This window comes from Mchenga conophoros, linkage group LG18 (genome assembly GCF_057382185.1).
Source record: "Mchenga conophoros isolate Kocher_MC1m ecotype Shallow Benthic linkage group LG18, M_conophoros_male_GT1.1, whole genome shotgun sequence".
Lineage (NCBI taxonomy): Eukaryota > Metazoa > Chordata > Actinopteri > Cichliformes > Cichlidae > Mchenga > Mchenga conophoros.
The window spans coordinates 3,735,429-3,759,161 of NC_140543.1; the positions used below are offsets into that span (position 1 = coordinate 3,735,429).

A 23,733-nucleotide genomic window follows, 5' to 3' on the forward strand; every position below is an offset into this window, starting at 1 on the left:
GCTATATAAGAATCAGTCCATTTACCATTTAACACCACTTTTAGTCCAGTTTAAAGCTAATGACTTGTCTGCAGGGTCATGGGCAGCATCCTCATCAGAGATACACAGGCCTCCTTCTTCCCAGCTCACCCGTGGGGGCACGTGGGCATTCCCAGTCGAGAGAGCCAAGTAAGCAAACTTGATTTCTACAGAACGTTTAAAACCAAAGTGCGCTACACTAAAACAGAATAAACCTGTTCCTAAAAAACTGACGGTACACACCTTCACAGAAATCAGCCGCTTCCAAACGCTTAGATTTGGAAACAGTCGCTGAGGTTGTTCGTCTGAGGTTGTTTAGGTCATTCCAGAGAGGCGGGGCAACAGCAAAGATGATGACGACTGACGGACATTCAGACCTTAATGATATTGAGGGAATATGTGGACACGCCGTATCTACCACACATGCAGGTGAGAGACCGGCTTTAAACACAAACGGCGCCGCTTTAAACTGGATTCTGTAACAGTGCAAGGCTGCAAACACAGGAGTGAAGTCGTCCAGTTTAGATGTAATTAAGGAATGCATCATCCTTTCCAGATGAGAAGGTTTTTGTTAGATTGGCGACTGCTGAGCTGGAACAAACTGCTCCTGATCACTGCATTTATTTGTCTGTAAGCTTGTGCCAAAGTTTTGAACCTGTGCTTTATTCAAAGCAGTAAAAAAGCCCTGATTATCCTTCAACCTCTCAGTTAACAGTGGACAGCCTAACTGGGTCTAACCCAGGGCCTCCTCCTGGAACACCCACCCAGGAGGTGGATGCCCGAACCACCTCATCTTGCTTCTTCCACTGCAGGAGTGTCGGCTCTATTGTGAGTCCTTCCCAAACGTCTCACCCTATCATTAAGAGAGAGCCCTGCAGCTATGACGCACTGCGCCTTCAAACCTCTGAGGCCTCAATCATTCCCCATGATTTGCAGATCCTGTCTGATTGGAGACTTTTTGGTGAAGGTGACAGCTGAATTGTGGGATATGAGAGCTGGCCGCACAACAATAACACTCATTGCCGCGTGTGCAGAAAAGTTTGATGCTGCAGGAAAACTAGTTTACTTTGCTGATTGCCTGGAGAGAAAAGCAGCAGCTCAGCATGTATAATTTATTGGCAGTTTTTGTGCATTACTGTGTGGCCCATTAAAAAAAGGTCACCTCTGAAAGAGAACAGCTCTCACTTCAGAAAATCAAACATTTGCCTGAGAGACTGCCATCGCTCCAGTTCCATATTCAGGGCAGAGAATAATGAGTCACGGGAAAACAACGCACGGCAGGGAGATTTCGGTTTGAGGCGAGCGCGTGGCAGCTTTGGCGTGTGTCGTACCTGTCCAGGTCTTCACTGTCCTGCATGTTGAACAGCATGGATGGGATCAGTTTGTCCATGTGCTGCGGCTCCCAGATGATGGCCTGCAGCTCGTCGTTCACCGTCTTCCTCACCACGCCCTGCAGACCTTTGATCCCGGCCACACGGATCCTGACGGCAGAGATTAGAGAGACTCAGAGGAAGAACAAGGCACACATCCAGCTGTGGACAGAAGTTTACATCACTCATCACAGGCATGAATGTCATGGTCATTTTGGGATTTTAACAGCACAAACCATTAAAGACTATGAAAACAAATCTGGGTGCACAACTTAATTCATTTTCTCGAACCCACACAGGGTCAAATATATACACAGCTTTTTATAAGTGGTACTGAAATTATATCTTTTAACTTGAAAAGGCCAAGGCCTATTAGCTTCCCGTTAGTGTTCATGATCGACTACAGGTGCTAGTTTCTCAAGATTCGACAGCACTCACTGGACTGACCAACACTGTGAACAACGGGAAAATCTGAGGAACTCCTTGTAGATTTACACAGACTGGGAGGGTCTCTGGGAGATATTTCTGAATAACTGAGGATTAAAAGGCCATCCATTTAAATGACCGCACATAAATATTCACATATGTCACCACTTTGGGTCTGCTTCCAGATGTGGGCAAACTGTCACCCTCAGGCGAGAGGAATTTGGTTAGGATGTTCAGGAACAACCCAGGAACTAAAAAGGCTTAAGGCTAATGTAACCTGGAAACTGCTGGAACACCAGCATCAGTGTCCCCAGTGAAGTCAGTTTTACCTGGTCATGGACAAACAGCTACCAGACAACATCACGGTGCTTTTAATCTGAAAACGTCTCTCAAATAACTCACTACTAAAGACTAACCTTCCAAGTTCTTCCCTCAAATTCCAAATCTTATCTCACTTCAGAGGAAAAACATCCAAACCTTTGATTTAATCTAATTTTCCGCCTGAGAAGAGGTTCAGCAGCCTGCACAGCAGAAATGTTCAGGAGCAAAGTGAGGCCGACTTCACCTTTTACTATTTCGTTTTTGGACACGGATAACTCCATGAGCAATAACACAAAGAACAGCACTGATGACCTCGCCTGAGAGCTAATCTAATCACTGCCACAGAAATCCTATTTGGGAATTCCTCTCCACCTACAGCCGACACTGCTGAGTGGAATAATAAAACACTGAGGAAAAAAAAAAGAAGCAGCGTCAGAAATCAAACCGTTTATAGCTCAGCGGTGGCGGCGAGGTATAGAGCGCACTCAAAAACAATCCCAGCATCCCCTGGCTCTCACCGCACCACCCACCCTCAACCAACCTGCAGCACGCACACACCCTCATACATACAAATGGAGATAAAAGAGGCTTTTTATGCACGAATACGTGCAGACACCTCGTCGCTCGGAGAGGTCTCAGCTGCTGCAGTGAGATTTCAGAAACTCTGGAGGGGGGAAGTTATCTTCACAGTGAATGAGACAGAAGTCTCCAGGTATTGTTTTAATGCAGAGGGCGAGCGCCCCGGCGGGGAAAGCATCTTCTAACGTGCTGTGTGGTGTCACAACCTCACCGCCGCTGCCAAACCAGTTATTTTTTACCCTACTTACAATAAAGATCGCAAGCAGACAGTTTCTCAGTTTCACAGTAAAAATGCGAGTGCCTGACGTCTGCCTCTTTTTAAAATGTAAATCTCTGCGTCGTGTTCATGAATGAGGCGAGGACACAGCGGGACACTGATGGAGAGAGTAATGTGGATGTTTTACCTTCTATTGTGGTAAAGTCTAGGGCTGTGATTCTAGCTAGGGGTGTGAGAGGTCCCGGGTTCAAATCCCGGACAAGCCCCCAATTCATGGTATGACATTCCTATCCTCACCAATGAACAATGAGCTCTGTGTAGTGAGATCGAACATACAAGTGATGGAAAAGGACTTCCTCACAAGGGTGCCTGCGCTCTCCCTTAAAGACGGGGCTGAGGAGCTCTGTCATTCAGGAAGAACTCAGAGTAGAGCTCCTGAGACTGAGCATCTAACCAGGACGCCTCCTGGACACCTCGTAGCTGAGGTGTTTCAGGCATTTCCAATGCTGGGCATCTCAGGCAAGACTGCTGCCCACATGACCTGGACCCGGATAGCGTCTGAAAACGGATGTAATCCTTCCCTCAACCTGAAACTAAGAAATTAGCTTCGTTTCTTAGGTTGGTGGAGTAGAGTTCTTTCATGTTTTAATCAGAAATGTTTTTCTTTTTGTTTGCGTTTATTGTATTTATATTCTTTTATGTTTTGTGGTCCATCAAAGTCTTTACACCTTGCTAGTTTGGAAGGTGTCGGCCTGAATCTGCACTGCAGTATTTTTATTAGAGTCATTGGAAAGAGTGCAGCTTTAAGTTTTTGCATTAGCTACATCGTAAGCTTACGTAAGCCTTACTTGTCAGATCCCCTTTTCAAAGGCACAAAAAGACTCAGCTTGAGGCTTCACAGCGAGACGTCGTAAAACACAGAGCAACATCACGTGGACTACATCTGTCTTTTATATACAGTCTGTGGATCGGCGTTGACTTTTTTCTCCCTACTTGCAGCTCCTGCTTGTTTCTTTTAAGACTTTATATTTCTGAACTGCACGCGGCTTGCTCGACTGTTTATTATTCTCCTCAGCTCCAAATCCTGTGGGCTTGCAACATTATATATTCTTCTCTCGTCTCGAAAGACTGCTGACTGTGAGTGATTACTCTCAACCAGCCATTTTCCTCTCGGTGCTGCATCTTTGTTTCAACAAATCATCACCTAATAAAACTGCTAATGTTTCCTACATAACACCTTCACCAGCAAATAACTGAGGGAGCTTTAGGTGTCGAGATATAATCTGAGGAATAAACTGTCAGACTACCACCTGTCAGGTTCAAGCAAAGTTATTTTTGTTGTTTTTAGTGATGCTGCCATAAAATATTACTCATTTAAAGGCCTCATAAACATCCCTGTGATTTCTGCTTTATTACACAATAAAAACATTTCTGAAAGATAAAAGAATATTAAATCCACGTTAAAGATTAAAGACGGCTAAAAGCCAAACGGGACAAATCAGTATCCTGCTGTATTCTCTCATTACTGTGAGTGAAGTTGTTGCTGTGGAGGGAAGAATGAGCTCCTGATGCTGGAAGCAATGCAGGCAGGTACGCTCCTTTCTCTGTAGCCTCATTTATGCAGAGCCTTCCCAACACATCATTCCATCATCATCATTTCAGATCCTTATATTTCAACCTGGCCGGTGGAGCAATGCTTTCCTGTGGTGGTGTTACCAAGCCCCGCCCTCTCAGAAGAAGGCCCGAAAATCTAAATCAGTCAGACGTATTTCTAATTCTTTATTCACTGGATTCTAGTGGGGGTGAGGGCGGCCCTGGTGGGGATTTTATTTCCGCCCCTCTTTTGGCTGAAGCATGTTTCCTCGCTGGCTTGAAAGAGGTCGTTCATGAAATTTTCAGCGGTGGAGGAGCACCATGACATGTCTTCATAATACTCCAAAATGATGTTGCGGCATGAAGCCCAGATTTTAGAAGTAAAGCTCGCTGCTTCCAGATTTTAATTTGGTCCAAAAAAGCAGCTTCGAGTGAATCGGCCTGAACACAAAAAGGAAACCAATCACTAACTCAGACTGCTCCAGGGGAGTAAAATTATAACTTTGATTGAGAATCAATGGTTATATTTTAAATTTAGGATTATTCAGCCTCTCCTGAGTGCAACAAACAACAGTTGAGTTGTGGAGTAGTGCTGGGCGATATGGAAAAAATATTTATCACGATATGAATTATTTTATATCACAATATACCACCTGACCTGTGGTCATCTAGAAAGTACGCAGTCTGTAAACAGCAAGTGCCGAGGGTGCAGTCTTTGTTTTGAGTTACCGTAAAGCATGTCGCAAATCTGGGTGCACGTACAGCAGCACCAGTCTGTCAAGCTAATCAAGTTCGCAGATGACACCACCGTCATTGGGCTCATCTCTGACGGGGATGAGTCTGCCTACAGGAGGGAGGTTGAACGTCTGGTGTCTTGGTGCAGCCACAACAACCTGGTGCTGAATGCCCAGAAGACAGTGGAGATTATTGTGGACTTCAGGAAGCACACAGCCCCACTCCCCCCCATCATCCTGACTGACACCCCCATCACCTCTGTGGACTCATTCCGCTTCCTGGGTACCACCATCACCCAGGACCTGAAGTGGGAGCCCACCATCACCTCCGTCATCAAGAAAGCCCAGCAGAGGATGTACTTCCTGAGGCAGCTGAAGAAATTCAACCTGCCAACACGGACGATGATGCAATTCTACACCGCAATCATCGAGTCCATCCTCACCTCCTCCATCACCGTGTGGTACGCTGGAGCCACTATCAGGGACAAACAGAGACTGCAGCGTGTTGTGCGCTCTGCTGAGAAGGTGATTGGCTGCAGACTCCCATCTCTGCAGGACCTGTACACCTCCAGGACACTGCGGCGTGCAGCTCGGATCTCAGCTGACCCTTCTCACCCTGGACACAGTCTGTTTGACCTGCTCCCCTCAGGCAGGAGGCTCCGGTCCATTCGCACCAGAACCTCTCGCCACAAGAACAGTTTCTTCCCCTCTGCTGTTGGACACATGAACAATAACCACATGACTGTCCCCGCCACTAACACATGACCCTACGCTGTGTCACTGCATCATTTCATGTCTGGCACTGATCACCACCTGCACTCATGTATATATCTTTCTACGTAGCACTCATAATTCTTATTCTCATGTATATATCTCATGTATATCTCATGCACATATCTTTCTTTCTTTCTACATAGCACTTTAATTCTTATTGTCTGCACTGAAGCACCGCAGCAATTTCCTAATGTTGTAAACCTCAACATCTGGCAATAAACCCATTCTGATTCTGATTCTGATTCTGACCAGCTAGCAAACCACAAGACGGAGTTTCTTTGCGAAAAATATCATTTTTTTATACTTTATTTTCTCTTGCATAAAGTTAAGAGCATGTATAGTGAGAAGACAACACTAATATATTTGCCACAGGCTATTTAACCCTTTATTAAGACCTACCATAGAACCAAGTCCGCTAGAGCTTATCTTTATGTTTTTACATGCTGTAGTGCCATTTGTGGGAGCATTTCAAGTTTCCATATATCAATACAACTGTTATAGCCCAAATTTTAATATATGTATGCATTAAGTCCATAGTAACTACATAAATTGCAAACAATTGTAGTGCAATAAACTACAAAAAAATTGAAAAACATTTTGGGTTTTTTACATATATTTCTAGTAAGAAAAATTTAAGAGGTTTATCCGTCAAAACTGTAAAAAAGGTTGCACAAAATAATTTCCAACCACGAGAAATTTATTTTGAGTGTCTTCATAGTTTTATTTTTGAGATACACTAATTTTTATATACTACAGGAAAAATGAAAATATTATAATGCATCAAAACAAACCATTTCCAAGTCAAACATGACTTTTAAAAAAAAAACAAAAAAACAACATAGGCTTATAAGGCCCTTTCGCGAAAATGACGTCACTTCCGGTTTCGGGCAGGTAATGGCGGACATGCGATAGTTCACGCTGGCGTATATGCCAACGTAGGAAGTGTTATTGAACATCGGCAAAGTGTGTTTCTGGAATATTATCTTTTTGTTGCTTTAAGTGCTTCTTGCACTTCTTGCAATTTTTGCAAAGCTATATGTGGAAGGAAACCGTGACCTAGGGAAAGCTAATGGCATTAGATGTAAGTACAACTCCAATGGTTTCACATGCATAAAAAAAATATTGCGCTAGCTTACGTGGTTCCAGTTCTACGGGGATTTAAAAACAGTTAGGTAAAACGGAGTGCGCCTGCTCCGACCGGTTGTAAAGGGTTAATTATATATTTTATGTAATAATTTATAAAGTTAGGTTAGAAACGATAGAAGACAAATGGCACGATAGACACTTTTCTATCGTCCACACGATATATATCGTCATATCGCCCAGCACTATTGTGGAAGTCTTTAAAATGTGATGTGAGAATAAAGAGAAAGAACGTGACATAATGAATGCGTTTGTTCTTCTTGGTATAAACAGCAGCCTTACTCGAGTCCTCTGGTCGTCTTTTTCGACAAGTTCTTATAATAATATCTGGTTAAACATAAATCTGGGTCATTAACATTTCCTGATGACTTGGAGTAACCAGGAGAAACCTCCAGGGTTGAAAAATGAAGTCACGGGAAGCAAAAAACTGCAATTCCTCAAACCTTTGGGCTCCATTAGAGCTTAAAACATGAACACACACACCATGCATGGTGAAAACAAGGAATTTTATATCACATTTGTTATAGTTGTAGTAGTTAAACCATTTTTTCTAATGCATGCATGTTTTTGAAGAACAACTGGAGGCCCAAAATTGAACCCTGTGGGACTCCACGAACAATGCTGTGAAGGGAAGATGAAATAAATCTAAAAGCTGATGGCAGAGGGTCAGAAAAGTTAAACCAGCCCATTATCACTGTCAAAAAGAAAGAGCTAAAACACATTATCACAGAAAAAAGTACAAAGTACTTCACATAAGATATAAAACTAAAAGGAAGATAAAAACAAAATCATGAGGACAAACAAAATTAAAACCTGCTAAAAAGTTAGAGGATGTCCTGATATTGTGTAGCAGTCAGTTTTTGTGGGTAAATCCTGAACCATGAGAAAACTCTACTTTTTGAAATGTTCACTGAACCTTGTGACAATTTTTCTAAAAGAGATTTCAGTTTGTTTCCATATAGAAGTTTTAACCTGTATATTGTTGCTTAATCCAGCATTTTGTGTAGTTTAATGCTTAAAAAATTAATTATTATTAAATTAATTAATATTAATTTATTCAGGTTTTTCAAGATGAAAAAACCCTGAAATATAAATATAGTATACTTGTCATTAGAGGGTCTGTTTGAAATGTCTGAGTTTGGACTGTACCTGGTTCTGGTCTCTTGGTCTTCGTGAGTAGAGTGGCACATGGCGCTGAACTGAGAGACAAAGAAATCATAGCGGCGATGGTAGGAAGGTGTGTCCTCCTCGATGTTGGCAAACTTCACGAACTGCAGAGAGCAGAGGAAGAATCAGCAAACATTCATCAGCCTGAATTTTCTGTGTGAACACAGTGAACACAGGCTCTGTGAAATTCTGAAAAGTAGTAACTGTACTATTAATAAATAATAATAATTAGAATTAGTGAATGGTACACTCCTCGAGGCGTCCACATTAGAGTAAAAAAATATTCTCAAAAAGCTTCCAGGCCTGTAAAGTGAAGCCTCCTCTGCTTGCAAAAAGACAATTAAATAACTCTGTGGGGGAAATGGCCCTGTGACCTCAGTAAGTACTTCCTGATTAATTCACAGTCTCGAGCTGTTGTTTCTTACTTTAAACAACATTAAATAAATTTTTGTCTAACAGATTATCAGCCAATCACACGTCAGCTGATGAGTCCACGCCCATCTAATCCAGTTTCAAAACACCAACCTGTCAACCGTAAAAACACTCAGGTACAGGCTTTGCTAACCAATGCAGGACAGCCATGTTTTATATATTGTCCATTTATGCAGGAACCTGAAGTCCTGAAAATGGGAAGCTGATAAATGTTTGACCTTTCACCTCAACAACAGATACAAAGAAAAAAAAAATCCCTCGATCACAACACTGATAACATGTCAGAGCATTTCCTGTGAGCCAAAGCACCGTCACATTCCTGCACACTAATTAATTTTGGAGCCAGTGTGACAATGACAATAACTATTAGAACCACCTCCCCCACCCGGCCCAGCCTGTAATCTTCTCCCTCCAAACGAGCCTCGAGTGTCCTCCAGAGAGGCCTCCTCCTCCCGGCTCAGTCGGCTGCGCTCGAGGAGCCTCTCTCACCAACCTGTCATTGTCCACTACGACAAATTGCGTCAGCACAGTTCAGCGTCAGTGGCAAAAACCACTCCGTTCTACCGGTAATTTCCTCCCATTTTGTACCTAACCTCTCCTGGGGGTAATGGCTCAGATGGAAGGAGCTATGCCGGCAGCTGGCGCACAGGAGAGTGGCTTCCCCTCAGCAGATTACGGTACTGTACTGCTGTGCTGCTGCAGAAGAGCAAATTCAAGCTGTAGGCACTTACAGACCAATTACAGTCGTGTTTAGGAGGTAGAAGGAGAAGCTTTGGTCACAACTTGAATTTGCACGTCACACAAAGACATCCTGAAGGGCTTTAGTTTGGGTATACTCTCTAATATCCACACACTATGCACACTGCATTGTTGTAAAACCATGACAGAACTCTCAGACAAGCTCAAACTTCACAGAAAGGAGTCTGAAGTCCTTTGTGGCATTAAAAATGCTCCACGTTTTGTTGAATATGTGCTGTTTTGAGATGCCTCTCGTCTGATTTTAGGGTCTTTAATTCATTAGTGCATAAGTCTGACATTTAGTCATCGGGACGATGTATTGCCTGGGCTGAGAGTTCACTGGTGAACTTGCTGGAGTGTCAGCTTGACAGTCTGAGTGGGAGGAGGCTGAATGTTTGCCGACTCAAGCCAGGAAGTGGAATACTGAAGCTTAAACTAATTATTAGCGTGTATTCCCTTTGGCAGCGGCTCTGATTATAAGTGATGATAACCTGTAATAACAGGGCTGACTCATTTTCATGTATCGTGCGCCTGAAGCAGTTTACAGGTGTTGTACTTCCTGATAGCATTCAATTTCCTGTAACCTCATCAAACGTGACATTTCGGCATCATTCCCGCGAGAAAGTTCACAGGAAGTTTACGACAACTTGGGGGAACGTCTTGAGCTGTAGACAGATTCATAACTGGCTGCTTCCTCCTGAGCCCTGACTCAGCTGATGATGATGATGATGATGGAGAACTCCTCGCCCCGGTAACTGTTGGACAGGGGGTTTACTCATCAAAAATAGAGTTCACCGTGCGATCAGCTGGCGGTTACTGAACGTTAAAATGTTTATTTTGATGTTATTTGCACTGTAAAGTTACTTTTCTGTATTTTACACCCATCATGTTGCATGATGTGCAATTTTTTTTTAATCTGCTAAAAAATATCTTTTTTTTTTTCCAAATCTAACTTTTGTAAATCTGTTGGTTTTTTTCCCAAATTGGGGTCTGAGCTTCACTTAAAGGCTCCGACAGAGGAAGAAACAAAGGCTGTACTGTTGACTAACGAAGGCTCGTCTGTTAGAAGCGGAGCTCATACTTCTCTGGCCATCTGCGAAGTGCTTGCAACGTGTGAAATCACAAGAGGAGAAGGACAACAAAGGCCGCAGTGAAAAGCAACAGATGGAATTCGATAAACCAGAGACGTTGACTCTGATTACGGAGCGTCTCGGAGGTATCAAGGTGTCAAAATGCTTCAAACTTTGGAGAAATGAAAATAAAAATAATCTTATTCCTACATAGTTTTTGAACTTGACCAAAACTTTCTGCTATCCATAAACTGTACACAAATCTAAACATGGAAAATTGGGTTTTGGGATAAAGCTGTAGACTGCATCTATCTCACATCTGGCTCCACAGGTTATAGATCGCAGACACATGGACTCCCCTGTGTGTCTGACTCGGTGTCTGAGTCTGGACTGATGAGCGCCTCTTCCATTGAGATGGAGTGAAGGAAGCGCCACTTTGAGCCGTCACAGTTTGCCAATTTCTTGTGATAAAGTTAACTGGGAGATGAATTTGTAAAGCGTGAACGGCTGGCAGCCAGACAGCAGCAGAACACAGCGGTCACACACATTTATACTGGGCACGGTAAGAAATAGGAAAGCCAGTGGGGCTGTAGGAGGAAAATGATTACATTAAAGGTGACAAATGTTGTTTGGTTTAATGAAAATGTCACTGTTAGACTGATTGGAACTTTTTTGGTATTATTTATATACAGGATGATTTATCACCTACCTCCCCCCACGATGGTTTGTTTTGGCTCGTTAGTCAACCGAATGTTTCCAAAGTTAACTTGCAATGGACTTATTGGGCTTTCCCTCATTGTCTGACAAACATGTCCTCGCCAAGTGCTGGATGCTCACATTAGACAGCAGAAGATAAAGAGGCCCACGTTTGTACAAAAGTACAAGGTCAACTTTTTTTTCTACTGTTGGCTCTGCATGATGTCATAAAGAGTGGATATTCCTAATATGCCAATCAGGCACGGACGCCCCACCCACCTTCAGTTTACAAGGGAGAGCTAAGGGGGAGGAGCTAAAATGGACTGTTCCTTAAAAGCTACTCAGTCATCATTCTTTGCTTCTCCAGCTTGTTTTAACACAAGGTTTTAAAAACAGCCCTGAGCTCCCGAAGACTGATATTTGAATGATTCGTTGAAGAAACGCTTTTGTGCCCACTAAGGTTTCAGTGCGGATGTGGGATTTTTTTCATAATGATTAAACCAAATCACACAGCAGTGACCAACCTCGAGCTGTTGATGGATCATCTCAGACATAGTCTGGACTGAAGTTTGGTCCATTTTCGGCCTTCCTTCCCGTCGTCGTCATTGTATCAACGAGCCCAACTTCACTACTTTTCCAAGTTTTTTTTCCAAAGTCCAAAGTTTTGTAAGAGTAACAGTTTTGCTGGCTTTTGAGGGGCTTTGAAAAAAACTGAGGTCTGCAGCTAACACTCCATCTATTTTGATATGATATCATCCCCGCCCGTCTTTTATCTTTAAATCTAACCCTTTGCCCCTTGGATGCCTACTAGAGGAAATCCCTGTTTCTCTTTTCTGAACTGAGCAATTTCTGTTATATTTCAGGCGTGTTTCTAGAATAAGATGACGTCACAAGTTAATGTGGATGATCTCTGCCTATACAACTTACTCGGGCTACACCTGGAAAAACCTGGAATCTGTTCCAATGGTCGTCAAACCGCGTCTTTATTGAGCTATAAAGTGACATGTCCAAACTACTCATTAAAACTCTCTTTCTGTGGTTCCTGCTCGAGAATGATGCGCCCAACATGAACTGAGTGTTTCTCTGCGATCACAAACTCCATGTAAACCATCTTGGTATGAAGAGTATGAAGTATGAAGGTAAACAAGCATCACAATAGATGCCACTGTGTCACAGTAACTGAGTATGGAACAGAAAGATTCTTTTCTTTTCTTTTTGTACTTTGAAAATATGCTGCAATTGACCAAAAACTGCAGAAAACCACAAATCAACATGTGGAATGAATCAACATCTGCAAAGTTACAGAGGTTGTAGTACAGACATAGCAAGACATTTTGTAATTTGGCACCAGAAAATGTCGATGTCCGATGGGAAGCTGCTCTTGAAGCACTCTGGGGCGTTGAGTTGTTCACAGTTTTCTCGCTGTTAAGTTTTGGAAGATAGAATGCGTTTGTGTTTACATCGTTACCTGCCTTATAATTGTTTTTTGTTCTGTTTTGCGGTCGGAGAAATGATTTTTGTGAGTTTTGAGCTGAGATTCTGATGTTTGTGTGGATACCACAGATGTCTGTATTTAAACAACAGACCTGGCAACACGTGGAACCAGATGTTTGGTTCACCAGGTTGCGGGAACAGGAGAGGTTGTCAAACGTCATCTTTATGGAGGAAAGGATTAAAGACACTTATGTAACTAACTTTCACCACCAGGGGGCATTTCCTCTAAAGAAGTCGTCTTTTTCCAGTCCTGGCGTTTTAAATTGTAACGTGTCGTTAATGACTTGTATGATTGACTCACTGCATCATTTTGTGGTAAAATTGGTAGAAGAATTACTTCAGCTTCTGCTCTTCAACACGATGACTCCGTGTCATGGACAAAAATTCATAGCAGTTTATTTTGATGCTTTAAAGCACAGACATTCAACATAAGCACCTCTAGGACTCTAGGAGTTAACCTCCTGTTGTTTGCTTGCATCATGAAGGATATGAAGTTCTTTAGCTACTGTAAAGCTGTTTTGTTGCTGAGCAGCAACAACAAGCACTAAAAGTGTGACGTTTAAAAGTAATTAGACACCGCTGAGGCTCCGCTGAGGCCGGCCAGCTGGTTTCAAACAGTCTTTTGACCAAATTGCTGTAATTTGCTGAGCTCTCTGTGTTGGTGCTTTTCTGCAGACGTCTCAAACAAACTCATTAAACTGATAATTAGGCAACAGAGCAAACAAAGGAGCTCCGTTTTGCTCAACTGCGCCACAAAACCAAACGGAGACATTAAACGAAACGTCTCCGTTTGGAGCCGGCGCCGTAAAGGAAAATTTAATTAACACGGCTCTCACCTAAAGAGGGCGAGCACCTTCCAGCCCCCCGATTCAGCTAACTGCTCTTCTCTTCTGTCAGTCTAAATACCACACATAAATAATGCAAAGGCTTTCACATCTAAACCTTGGGCTCGGTTTCCTGCTCGGATGAAGCCCCAACAATGGAGACAGACAGGCTCAGAACAGGAGGCGGCATGAAGGAAAAACTTCGGGTTCACCTTCAGAAGAAACAGAAGGAGAAACAGGGCTGACATTTGCTGGCGGCTTAGAAGCTAATAATAATTAGAGTCTTTCACGGGATGTGTTACACGACAATTTCCTCTGTGAGAGGAGAAGTGAAATGAGCTATTAAAGTGCCGACATCAACCACTGACGTATTTGACCTGCTTTGATTTATGACCTTATTTTTTTGTGTGTGTCAAAAACGTTGTTGTGGCTTTAATCTGGAGGATTGTGGGTTAGTCTGTGATGGGAAACATACGAAGTATGAATAAAGCAGAGTCAACAATAAAATCCTGGTTGCTGCTAAGAGAGTATCCGCCTGAGATTAAAAGTATAATCAAGCTCAAAGTGAGAAGAGCAGAAGCTTTTTATTGCACGCAGTTTACAGCGTGTGAAGGGAAGTTCTGTCCAGCCAACATCTGCAGCGTCGGCAGCTTCAAATGCTGCTGGCATGCATGATGAAGGCACACCAACTGTCCTATCTATGCAAAACAGGCTGTGCGTCACCTGACATGCTAACGCTTCTTCTTTGTAAGACCATTTGTGGAATGTGGACAGAGCACAACACCTGGGAGGCGTTTTTTTAAAAGAGTGAAAGAAAGTGCAAGTGGAAGCAAAGTTCTCTGAGAAACGATGTTTTGGTTTCCGATGCTGTAAAGCATTCATTTAAGGGAAATCTGTACACATTCATCTTTTACATAATCCACAGATTAGTCTGGATTACCTGCTGTACCAATTGGCTTCACTAAGGTTACAGTTCACAGTGTCTTTATCAACACATTTCTGCATGCTCTCCTCCTTTCCCTTCATCTAGAAAAAAGGCTTCGAGTGTGTGTTTCTGTGTTTTCGTCTTACCGAGTTGGTTCCCAGCACCTGCAGGTCTGGCTCTCTAGACTCCAGCAGCTTGGCCACCATGTGCAGGAAACTCTCCACGAAGGGTTTGATGCTCTGAGAGTGACACGCCATCAGCAGCTGGTCCAGAGCCTCCATGGCTATCACCACATTCCTGCACACAGCAATAAGCTTTACAATCATGACACAGGAGCTTTTCAACACCTGCAAGTTTACAGAAACACTACTCCGGATGTATGTCATAGGGGGAGAGGTCTAAGCAGAGACACCCAGACCTTGCCTAACCCACTACCTCCTAATGTGCTAACTGAACAGTTTTTTGAGGCTCTTCTCTATTTAAAAACAGAAGCAGCAAAGGGTGGAGACGAGAGATTGGTTCTGAACAGAGGACGGTGCAGCAGATGTGTTTCGATCAAAATACACAAAAAGAGTGGGTCACTGTCGGGTTGAAAGTGTCTGTGCACTGAGCACATTATTGCATGATGTAACTTTACAGCAGCTCCACCTGGAAGGAGAAGGCTGACGTTACAGACCCGAGCATGCAAACATGTCACCTTGCTGGGTGATGAGCGGTCCGGTAAGGGTGCGTGGATGCCGTGCAGAAGGTAGACGCGTCTACTCTCTGACCGTCATCCTCAGGGAAACAACATCAGAGCCCATTCAGACAGAAAGTCTGACATTATAATGGTTGTATCGATTCAGTGCTGACAGTCTTCTTTCAGAAATATTTCAGGGAGGTTCTTTGTTCCGTCTCTCAGCTCATTTTAATTACTTTCCAGAGCAGAAATGGGAGTGGACGAGACTTTTAATGTCACTGCACTTCTTCTGATGAGTTTTAATGACAGGTGGCTGGACAGTCTCCTTCACTTTCTGTTTTTAAATGTCACCTAGTATTTCTGAACCTCGGGCTGACTGCGACTGCTTTCATCCTGTTTTTCAGCATCCTTACGTGTCTTTGCTACGTCGCACTACATTCTCAGGTATTTTTCCCTCAGAATTTTTTCTCTTGTCATTTCCAGATTTCCAGTATTTTTTTGGCAAATTCATTTGCAGCTCACTGTTTCACAGGAACTGTGCAGCTTATTCTCCTCCTGCTATCTCACTGAATCTGCATCATGAATTGAAGCTAACAGCATTTGCTGTTTGAGGTGATGAAGGGTTTTCTGGGATAAAACACATTTATCTGGTGCTTGGGACTTAACAAGTCAAACACCACTCACCCGTAGCGGTGTCGCACCACGTCTCTGCTCAGCTTCTCGGCCAGGTAAGCTCCAATCCTGTCCAGTTTCTCTGGAGCCGACACGGCGTAGAAGGTGAGCTTCTCCATGTCCGACTTACTGAGGCCATCCTGGAAACAACAACGCAGTCAGGATTCAGAGGATTTAAACAAAGCCTGCTAAAACTATCTTCTGTCAACACTGACGCACTGACGGATCAGATGATGCACTTTGTCATATAGAGCATCGCATGTAGAGCAGGCTTCCTGAACCCAGAGTTACTCCAGCAGCGTTCAGAGCGTGAACGTTCGAAAAACATTTAGACGTAGAAAAAAGTGCTTGTGCAAATATGTGAAACTGGGTGCAGGATACGTGTTGTATAAAATGCTTTGAGTGCTCAAGCAGAGTAGAAAAGAGTTACATAAGAACCTGTCCACTTAAAATATAAGCTGCTTCAGCCTGCATACAGCCACTACTGCCTCTGCAAGCCACTTTGCAACCCACGTCTTCTTTTAAAAGAGTTTATCTGTTGTCACTGATGCTGTCCTGTCCACTTGGCTTTCATGCGTGCACATGAAGCAGGGCGATACCAAAGCAGAGCCGTAACACAAATTATAAATCAGTGCAATTTTAACTAAAAACACATCACAATCTTCCCGTATGATTGAAAATAAACTCAGTGCCTTTTAAGACATCACAGCACTCTGTGCTGAATATGTTTGAATTTTGCTGATCGGACGAAACACGAAACTCGACGACATCACTTTGATTCTATTTTGCTTTTCAGTGTTATTTTACACACGATGTGATGAAGCCAAATATTCATTGCTATTTGCAGCCATCGCTCATCGATGATACAGATTTTCTGCGGTACTATAATAAAGTAATAAGAATATTCTTACAATACTAAAAACTCTTGGACTCGATGTGGCGATCAAAAAGGTTGGATTGAATTCTATCAGATGTAAAGATGAAGAATTTAAAAACTTGAACATGTATCTGGTATTCCCAGCTGTCTCCTCCAGCTCTTGCAGGACCGAGGCGTTCAGAAGCCAGCCAGGAGACATCATCTCTCCAGCACGTTCTCCGCTCTGAGCTCCTCACCCTGCATCTCTAAAGCTGGACCCAGACTCACAGGAAGCTCATTTCCAGCTCTCGTACCCATGATCTCAATTTCTCATTGTCAGAACAAAAAACGAACACTTATCAGCAGGTTCATCGAACGGCAAAAATCAATCTGTCAAAGTTCCAGTCAGACTCTTTCAGTTGATCAAAGTCATCTGAATCCTTCTTTTAACTTCCTAAACTTCATTTTGTGGCACTGACATTAAAACCAGTGGACTGTGAGTGTGTTTAATTTGGCTTCCCTGACATGGATGCAAACGAATGAGCACCACAGATCAGTGCTCAGAAACATTATAGAGACTGAAACTGCACATTATCAGAAATTATTCATACTGAAGTCCAATTACTGCAGCGTATTCACGGCCCTCTCTTCACTCAGGGTCCATTTCTGCCTCGTTAAAACTAACGAGAGCTCGTTCCGGTGTAGGGATTCAGATTCTTCTCTATCAGAGTGCTCAACCTCAGGACTTCAATGCTGTACTGTAGTCAACACGTATACATACTGTATGTACTGACTGGCCAGAGGGGGGAGTTAATTTGAGACCGGCTGTTCCCCGAGTGCTTTCAACCCCTCGGGCGCTCAGTGAGAGATAATTAATTGGCCGAGGTCTCGATCGTTCAGGCATTTTGATTTCCCACTGCACATGTTTGCTTAAACCAAAAGGTCCTTGAGAAGACGTGTGGGGAGGACGCGAAAAAAAAAGAAAAATCCCTCCCCTGAGCGCCGGACCAACCGCACACACGTGGCGTTTTAATTAACACGCGTCAAAGAACCAAACAGGTGAGAACAACTTGTGGTGGTCTGGTTATCAAAGCCACGTCACATTTAACTGGCAGAATTATCAAAGTCTGAAGCGTTCATGCGTGGCTCTGCGGTCGACCAATTATCTCCGTGTTGTGTCGATGAAGCTCGTCGGTGGGCGTGTCGCCGGGTCTCCACAGCAATCCCAAAGGTGTGATAAGACCCGGGCAGCAGACGCAGCGCTAACACACTGTGGAAGCTACAGACTTCTGTCTAACAGACTCAGTCTGAAGGTTTTCTGCTTCCTTTGTCTTTTGTACCACAGCGTTTCTGATCAAATGCCAGCAGGACACAAACTTCTCAGTCCATAAAAACACAGCGGAGGATGTTGGGAAACCCTCGCAGCTTCCCCAGAGCAACAGATAAAGGAGTTAGTAAAGGTCTTTAGGAGCGCTGTTTCAGCTGTGTTAAGGTAAAAATCTGATACTTTACTAATCTGGATGTAAAACATTTTCACATTAATGGTAGATTTTATGCAGCGGAGGTCACGTCACACCTGGGTCCAGTCTTTGTGTATTTGATTAGATTAAATGTCCTATAGGGGAGACAACAAACATGTAATGTGTTTGCAGGTACTTACTTTGGGGTCCTCAGGGAAGATGTTGTCCACCAGGCGTTTGTACCTCGGCCTCAGCGGCCCACAGCAGCCGCAAACTCCTGCAACGAAGACAGAAATGGCCATCAGTGAAGCCTGACCTCCAACTTTCTGTAATTAGCAGCTGTCTTCATGCCTCACAGACAACAGAAAACTGGGGGCAAGAAATTGAGCTTGTAACCCTTTTAAGTCAGAGTAGCTGAGGACGAAATGTGGAGCTTTCAATTGGATCGATGGAACCTGACTGTAAAACACATTCACGTTTCCTCCTGTGACTCATGGACGAGCGCCTGAGACAATCCAAACTTACTCTGGAGTCAGGAGCTGGCTCTGATAGGTCACCTCGTATTGACCAACATGAATTAGCATTACAAGCAGCAGGCCGGGAGTCAATACGAAAGTGATGAGTCATCAGAGTCTAGGATCGGCGGCGAAGAAGTCCTCACGAGGGGCATCTGACTCAGGCGAGTTCATGCAGTGTTCAACTACTGCGTACTTTATGGCCATTTCTTTCTAAGCAGTTAAATCCAAGGTGAGAATTTGTCCTTTCCTAACATTATCCAGTAATTCTCCTAACGCAACATGAAACATTATCATCTTTCTGTCCCGACAGGCCTCAAACTTCACGTGCACACAGAGTTGTGAACGCTCTTCCTGACTGATGACCTCGACCGTCAGTGCAAAGTGTCATCAGTGAAATGTCAGCGTTTCTGCATTCAGAGGAGCAGCAGACCACAGCCGAGGGGTCACGGCAGCGCCGCGCTGCCCTGACAGTCGATCAATGAGGCAAAACATTAGTACGAGGGGAAGCAACTCTAAACATCTGAAATGAGAAGGACAACAGCACTGTGCACACTCGAGCCACCACTCATTCTTTATGCTTTGTTTCCTTCCTGGAAATGATCAAATGGTTGAGAGCAGCAGTTCCCCAAACTTTGAGGCTCCAGAGTTCTGATTTGGACATTGGTGCTTTTTCACCACAGAAGTGCTGGCTTAAGAGTTTCACACAGCACTGCATTTGTAAAGGTTTAATAAATGCAAGGTGTTTATGGAAGCAGTAAAAATGTTTAGCAGTTCTGTAACATTGTGTTAAAATAATACAAATATAACAATTTAGACCTTGACCTTAATTCTGAGAGACTAAGCAGGAGTAGTTGTTGTTGTTTTTTTTACTTCAGACTAAATTTGAAAAACTATTGGAAACCACCAAAAATCAATTAAGGAATTAACAGCATGTAAATTTGGCTCAAGCTGAATCCAAATGCAGAGAATCAGAAGAAAGGAGAGAAATCCTCCAAACATGATCGTCCAAAACACCAAATAACACTTCCCAGAATTAAATTTAAATCCATCAGCTGCAAAGAAACGTTTAAACAGTTTATGAAGCCGGGCGTCATTTATTGATATTTCTTAAAAATCAATCAAGCTCGATGCTTTGAGCGGGCAGCTGGCTCACAACCATCAGAAGATCCAGCTCCAAAAACATCTGCACCAACGCCTCCTCACGCTGCTGATGTTGGAACATTTTCCCAGAAACAGGTAAATAAAACACATTCTCACACTTTGCCTTAATTTTAATTTTCTGTGCTATAAAACCTGAAAGAAAAAAAAAAAGGGGGGGGGGGGCAGCACGGTGGCAAATTCCACCATCAGGCCGGGGCCTTTCTGTGTGGAGTTTGCATGTTCTCCCCGTGTTTGCGTGGGTTCTCTCCGGGTACTCCGGCTTCCTCCCAACGTCCAAAGACATGCAACTTGTGGGGATAGGTTAATTGGATAATCCAAATTGCCACTAGGTGTGAATGTGCAAGTGAATGTGAGTGCGAATGGTTGTCTGTCCCTGTGTGTTAGCCCTGTGACAGACTGGCGACCTGTCCAGGATGTACCCCGCCTCTCGCCCTATGACAGCTGGGATAGGCTCCAGCGCCCCCCGTGACCCTGAAAAGGATAAGCGGAAGCAAATGGATGGATGGATGGATAAAACCTGAAAAGGAGAAGTTTCCACAGACTGACGGCGAGACAGATGTGGCGGTGTGGGTGTGTCATCAGGATAACACTTTGCCAAGATGTTTCTAATCCATTTATTGACTAAATACCAACATTTTTTTATTTTATTTTATTTTTTTTAATTTTATTTTCAGTTGTTACACTGAATACCAACATTTAAAGGCAGATTATGGGAAACAAAAGCAGAAATGCTACTTTCTCCATATTCCTCCGCTTCCCTCCTCAGACTCAGAACACTAACTTCAGGGATCAGGCCTGGGACATCATTTCCCAGGAGCCCCTGCTGCTGACACCCTTCATAAGATGGAAGGTGACTGCAACACCTCCAGAGAGCAGTCCTCGGGGGAACCTGCAGATTACCAACTTCATTAAGGCTTGTATCAACAACCTGCCGCCACTTTAAAGCATTCATTACAGATCCTACAATTGCCTGCCACATTAGGGCGGCGGGGGGAGCGGCCGTCTGTTAGTGCAACTCGTCGGCTTTAATGGAATTCAGCTCCGACGCTCTACACCTGTAAGCGCGACACAGAGACTCTGACAAAGTCACGTTGTTCACAGCCATGAGCGTGTGCACGTCCCTGCTTTGCTAATTCTGACTTAAATCTTCGTTTTCATGTCTTAACCAAAGTTTTGGCCTCGTTATTGTGACCGTCAGCTGACACGACTTTCATGTCCATCACAGTGTTGCACATCAACAGTTGGGCCTCTAGAATGAGTAAAATCAGAAGCTTCTTCAGATTAAACATCGCGTTTGTGCCTCTCGCTGCAGTCATCTTATACACGGCTTATTTACAGCCTTCACACTTGAAAAGGTGAAGACGCATGAATGTAAACGCGCACATGCTGGGCTCTTGCAGAGACACAGCGTGTGTGTTTGTGTGTTTGCAGACGTTGAGGATGAAGTGGAAACACCTGGGAGGCCGCGGCTCCTCCTGCGCGAGGCGTTCAGGGACAGCAGATGGATCGGGCCAAACACGGCGCTGCAGAGGGGGGAGGTGGTGTGACAGCTTTCTGTTTCCATCCTCGTTAACTCGCCTCTCATTCCAGCGTCCGCAGCAGCTCAGGGTGAAAATGCATCCACCTTTAAAGGACTAGTTTAAAGAGAGGCTCAAGGCACATGTGCAGTTATCATATAATCCCGCTAGCTCCGCCCTCAGAGACCTTCAGGGGTGTATTTAAAAAGTCAATTTCACTGAGGAAGGTTCCTAACTGAGTGAAGTATCGTCAGTCAGATTCTCTGAGCACCATCGGTATTCCTCTACCTCCTGACTACACTGAGGTCAAGGAAAAGGGGGCAGAGGTCAAATTTTGGACTAATCGAGTGCACCTGGGCTCCGGTGCTCAGCTTCCTCTTTGCCAAGCCGTCTGTCTCTTGACAGCTCTAATGCTTCCTTTAACATTCGGTCCTCTTCGCCTTGTATTTTGAGCTGTGATCCTTTTTTGATCAGTTTACCATCTCACTGCGTTTCCTGGACCGCCTTCAGCCCCGCTCAGCTCGTCTGTATGGAGGCACCAACAGCAGAAAATGAACGACAGCAGCTTTAAATTACATTAAAACTAATTCTGGTTTCGAGCATCGTGACTTCAGCGCCATAATAGAGGCGATGCATCAATTCAAGCATTGCGCTGCAGAGAAGGCTGCGCGACTGCTGCGGGCTTCAGACGGAGAGACCGTGGTGGTCGTTCAAACACACAAATAAATTACAAACACGCACAACAAAGTGAGCGGGCTGAGGAGAGGCCATTACAGAGGATGGAATCAATCATCCTGCAGCGACGAACACAAAGGCGGACGGACGTTGGTTAACACGTCCTGACAAACCGCTGGAGTCATGCAGCGAAGCATGAATCGCCACTAAACGTCTGAATCCACTTCTGTCTGCAGTGGGTCTAAATAGCTTGTAGCACGTGCTTTAATCACAGTTGCATGTTGGGTAGAGATTTGTCATCAGACAGTTGCTTTGCCCCCGAGCAACACCTGAGTACTAACATCATTTTTCTTGGTTGATATCCAGCTCAGCACAGAGCTGCACGTGTTTGATTAATCAAATATTATGGTTTGCATTTTTATGTGAAGTGAAAATAAGAAGCTAAAGCAGGAGGATCACAGAGCTGCAGAGGTAAGCACGATAAACTCAGATTTCTGAAACTGTTGCTCTGAGATTTTCTGCTCGTTTGTCACATTGAGTCTCATATCTGTGTCTCATTTTAATGAGAAACCAACCAGACTGTGATTAAAATTTTATACTGAAGCGTCGCGTTTGTCCTTCTCATCTAGTTTAGTACTTTATTTTTCTTTACTTCAGAAAAGTTTAATGATCATTAAACTTTTTAAACAGAAGAGTTTGAAATGTTGGTTAAATAGAAAAAAAACAAACGTGGGGTCGAGTTTGACCTACCGGAGCTCACGAGGCCTCGTCTGTTTGAGGAGCGGTTGTAGCTGAAGGCTCCGTCAGCCTCGGTTCGAGGCACCTGCCTGTATCTCCTCAGGATACCCCTCCTCACGTTACCACAAAATGACGGCATAATTGCAGAAAACTTCAATTTATCCCAACTGTGGTCCAAACAGATCCCACAGCCTCAGTGGGCAGGCATGGGCTTCTCTTCTTGGAGTAAATCCTCCAAAATGAGACTGTCTGCTCAAAAAGTAGATTCTGTGTCCGCCTCACCAGTGACACCAAGAAAACGTTCCAGCTTCACCTTTTCATGCTTTTTCCCTGGTACAGGATCAGCATCACATCTGTGATGGACAACATGCTCAACCACTTGGCTTCGAGCTGGAGCTGCGAGTCTACAATCACCTGGGATTACCCCACGTTCTGGCAGAGAAGACGACACCCTGCCGGGCCTAATGTAGGTCTGTCTACAGGGTCTCGGGTTACCGGCCTCTGCGCTCACTGGAAAACGTAATCCAACACAGAGACGGGGACAAAACCTGGCAACAGAAGAGCCTCAAAGTGTCTCTGACATCATCTCAGAGCAGGAGCTCAGTGAGAAATGAGAGGAACATTAACCTGAGAACCACAAATAAAAGCTTTGTGGTTCCTCTTAATCACATGACAGGACGTCACAAGACTTAAAAGGTAAAAAACCAGAGAAGAAAGGTTCCACAAGCTGGACACAAAAACGAATTATATGCTCTATTCATGAAAATGTAAACACATTTTTAATAATGGTTATACACTATGAAAAAAATGCATGTAAATGAGCTCCCTTACATCCTTGTTGGTAACACATCCTGTCCTCGTGAGTGGCAGTTTACAGTCAGCCTATATTTATATCTCCAAAACAAAACAGAGAAGAAAGGGTCTGGAAGGATCAGG

General features: G+C 43.9%; 1 protein-coding gene across 5 annotated transcripts in view; it reads right to left on the reverse strand.

The window, feature by feature from the left end:
• efr3a (EFR3 homolog A (S. cerevisiae)) overlaps positions 1-23,733 on the reverse strand; it is a 134,509-nt gene that overhangs the window by 76,103 nt on the left and 34,673 nt on the right. For all 5 annotated transcript variants that reach the window (XM_085255996.1, XM_085255994.1, XM_085255995.1 and 2 more), the window contains 5 exons: positions 18,389-18,465; positions 15,885-16,012; positions 14,668-14,818; positions 8,325-8,446; positions 1,350-1,499 (listed from right to left, as the gene is read on the reverse strand). In XM_085255996.1, the coding sequence (XP_085112122.1) occupies positions 1,350-1,499; positions 8,325-8,446; positions 14,668-14,818; positions 15,885-16,012; positions 18,389-18,465 (628 nt within the window). The remainder of the gene's footprint in view (positions 1-1,349; positions 1,500-8,324; positions 8,447-14,667; positions 14,819-15,884; positions 16,013-18,388; positions 18,466-23,733) is intronic.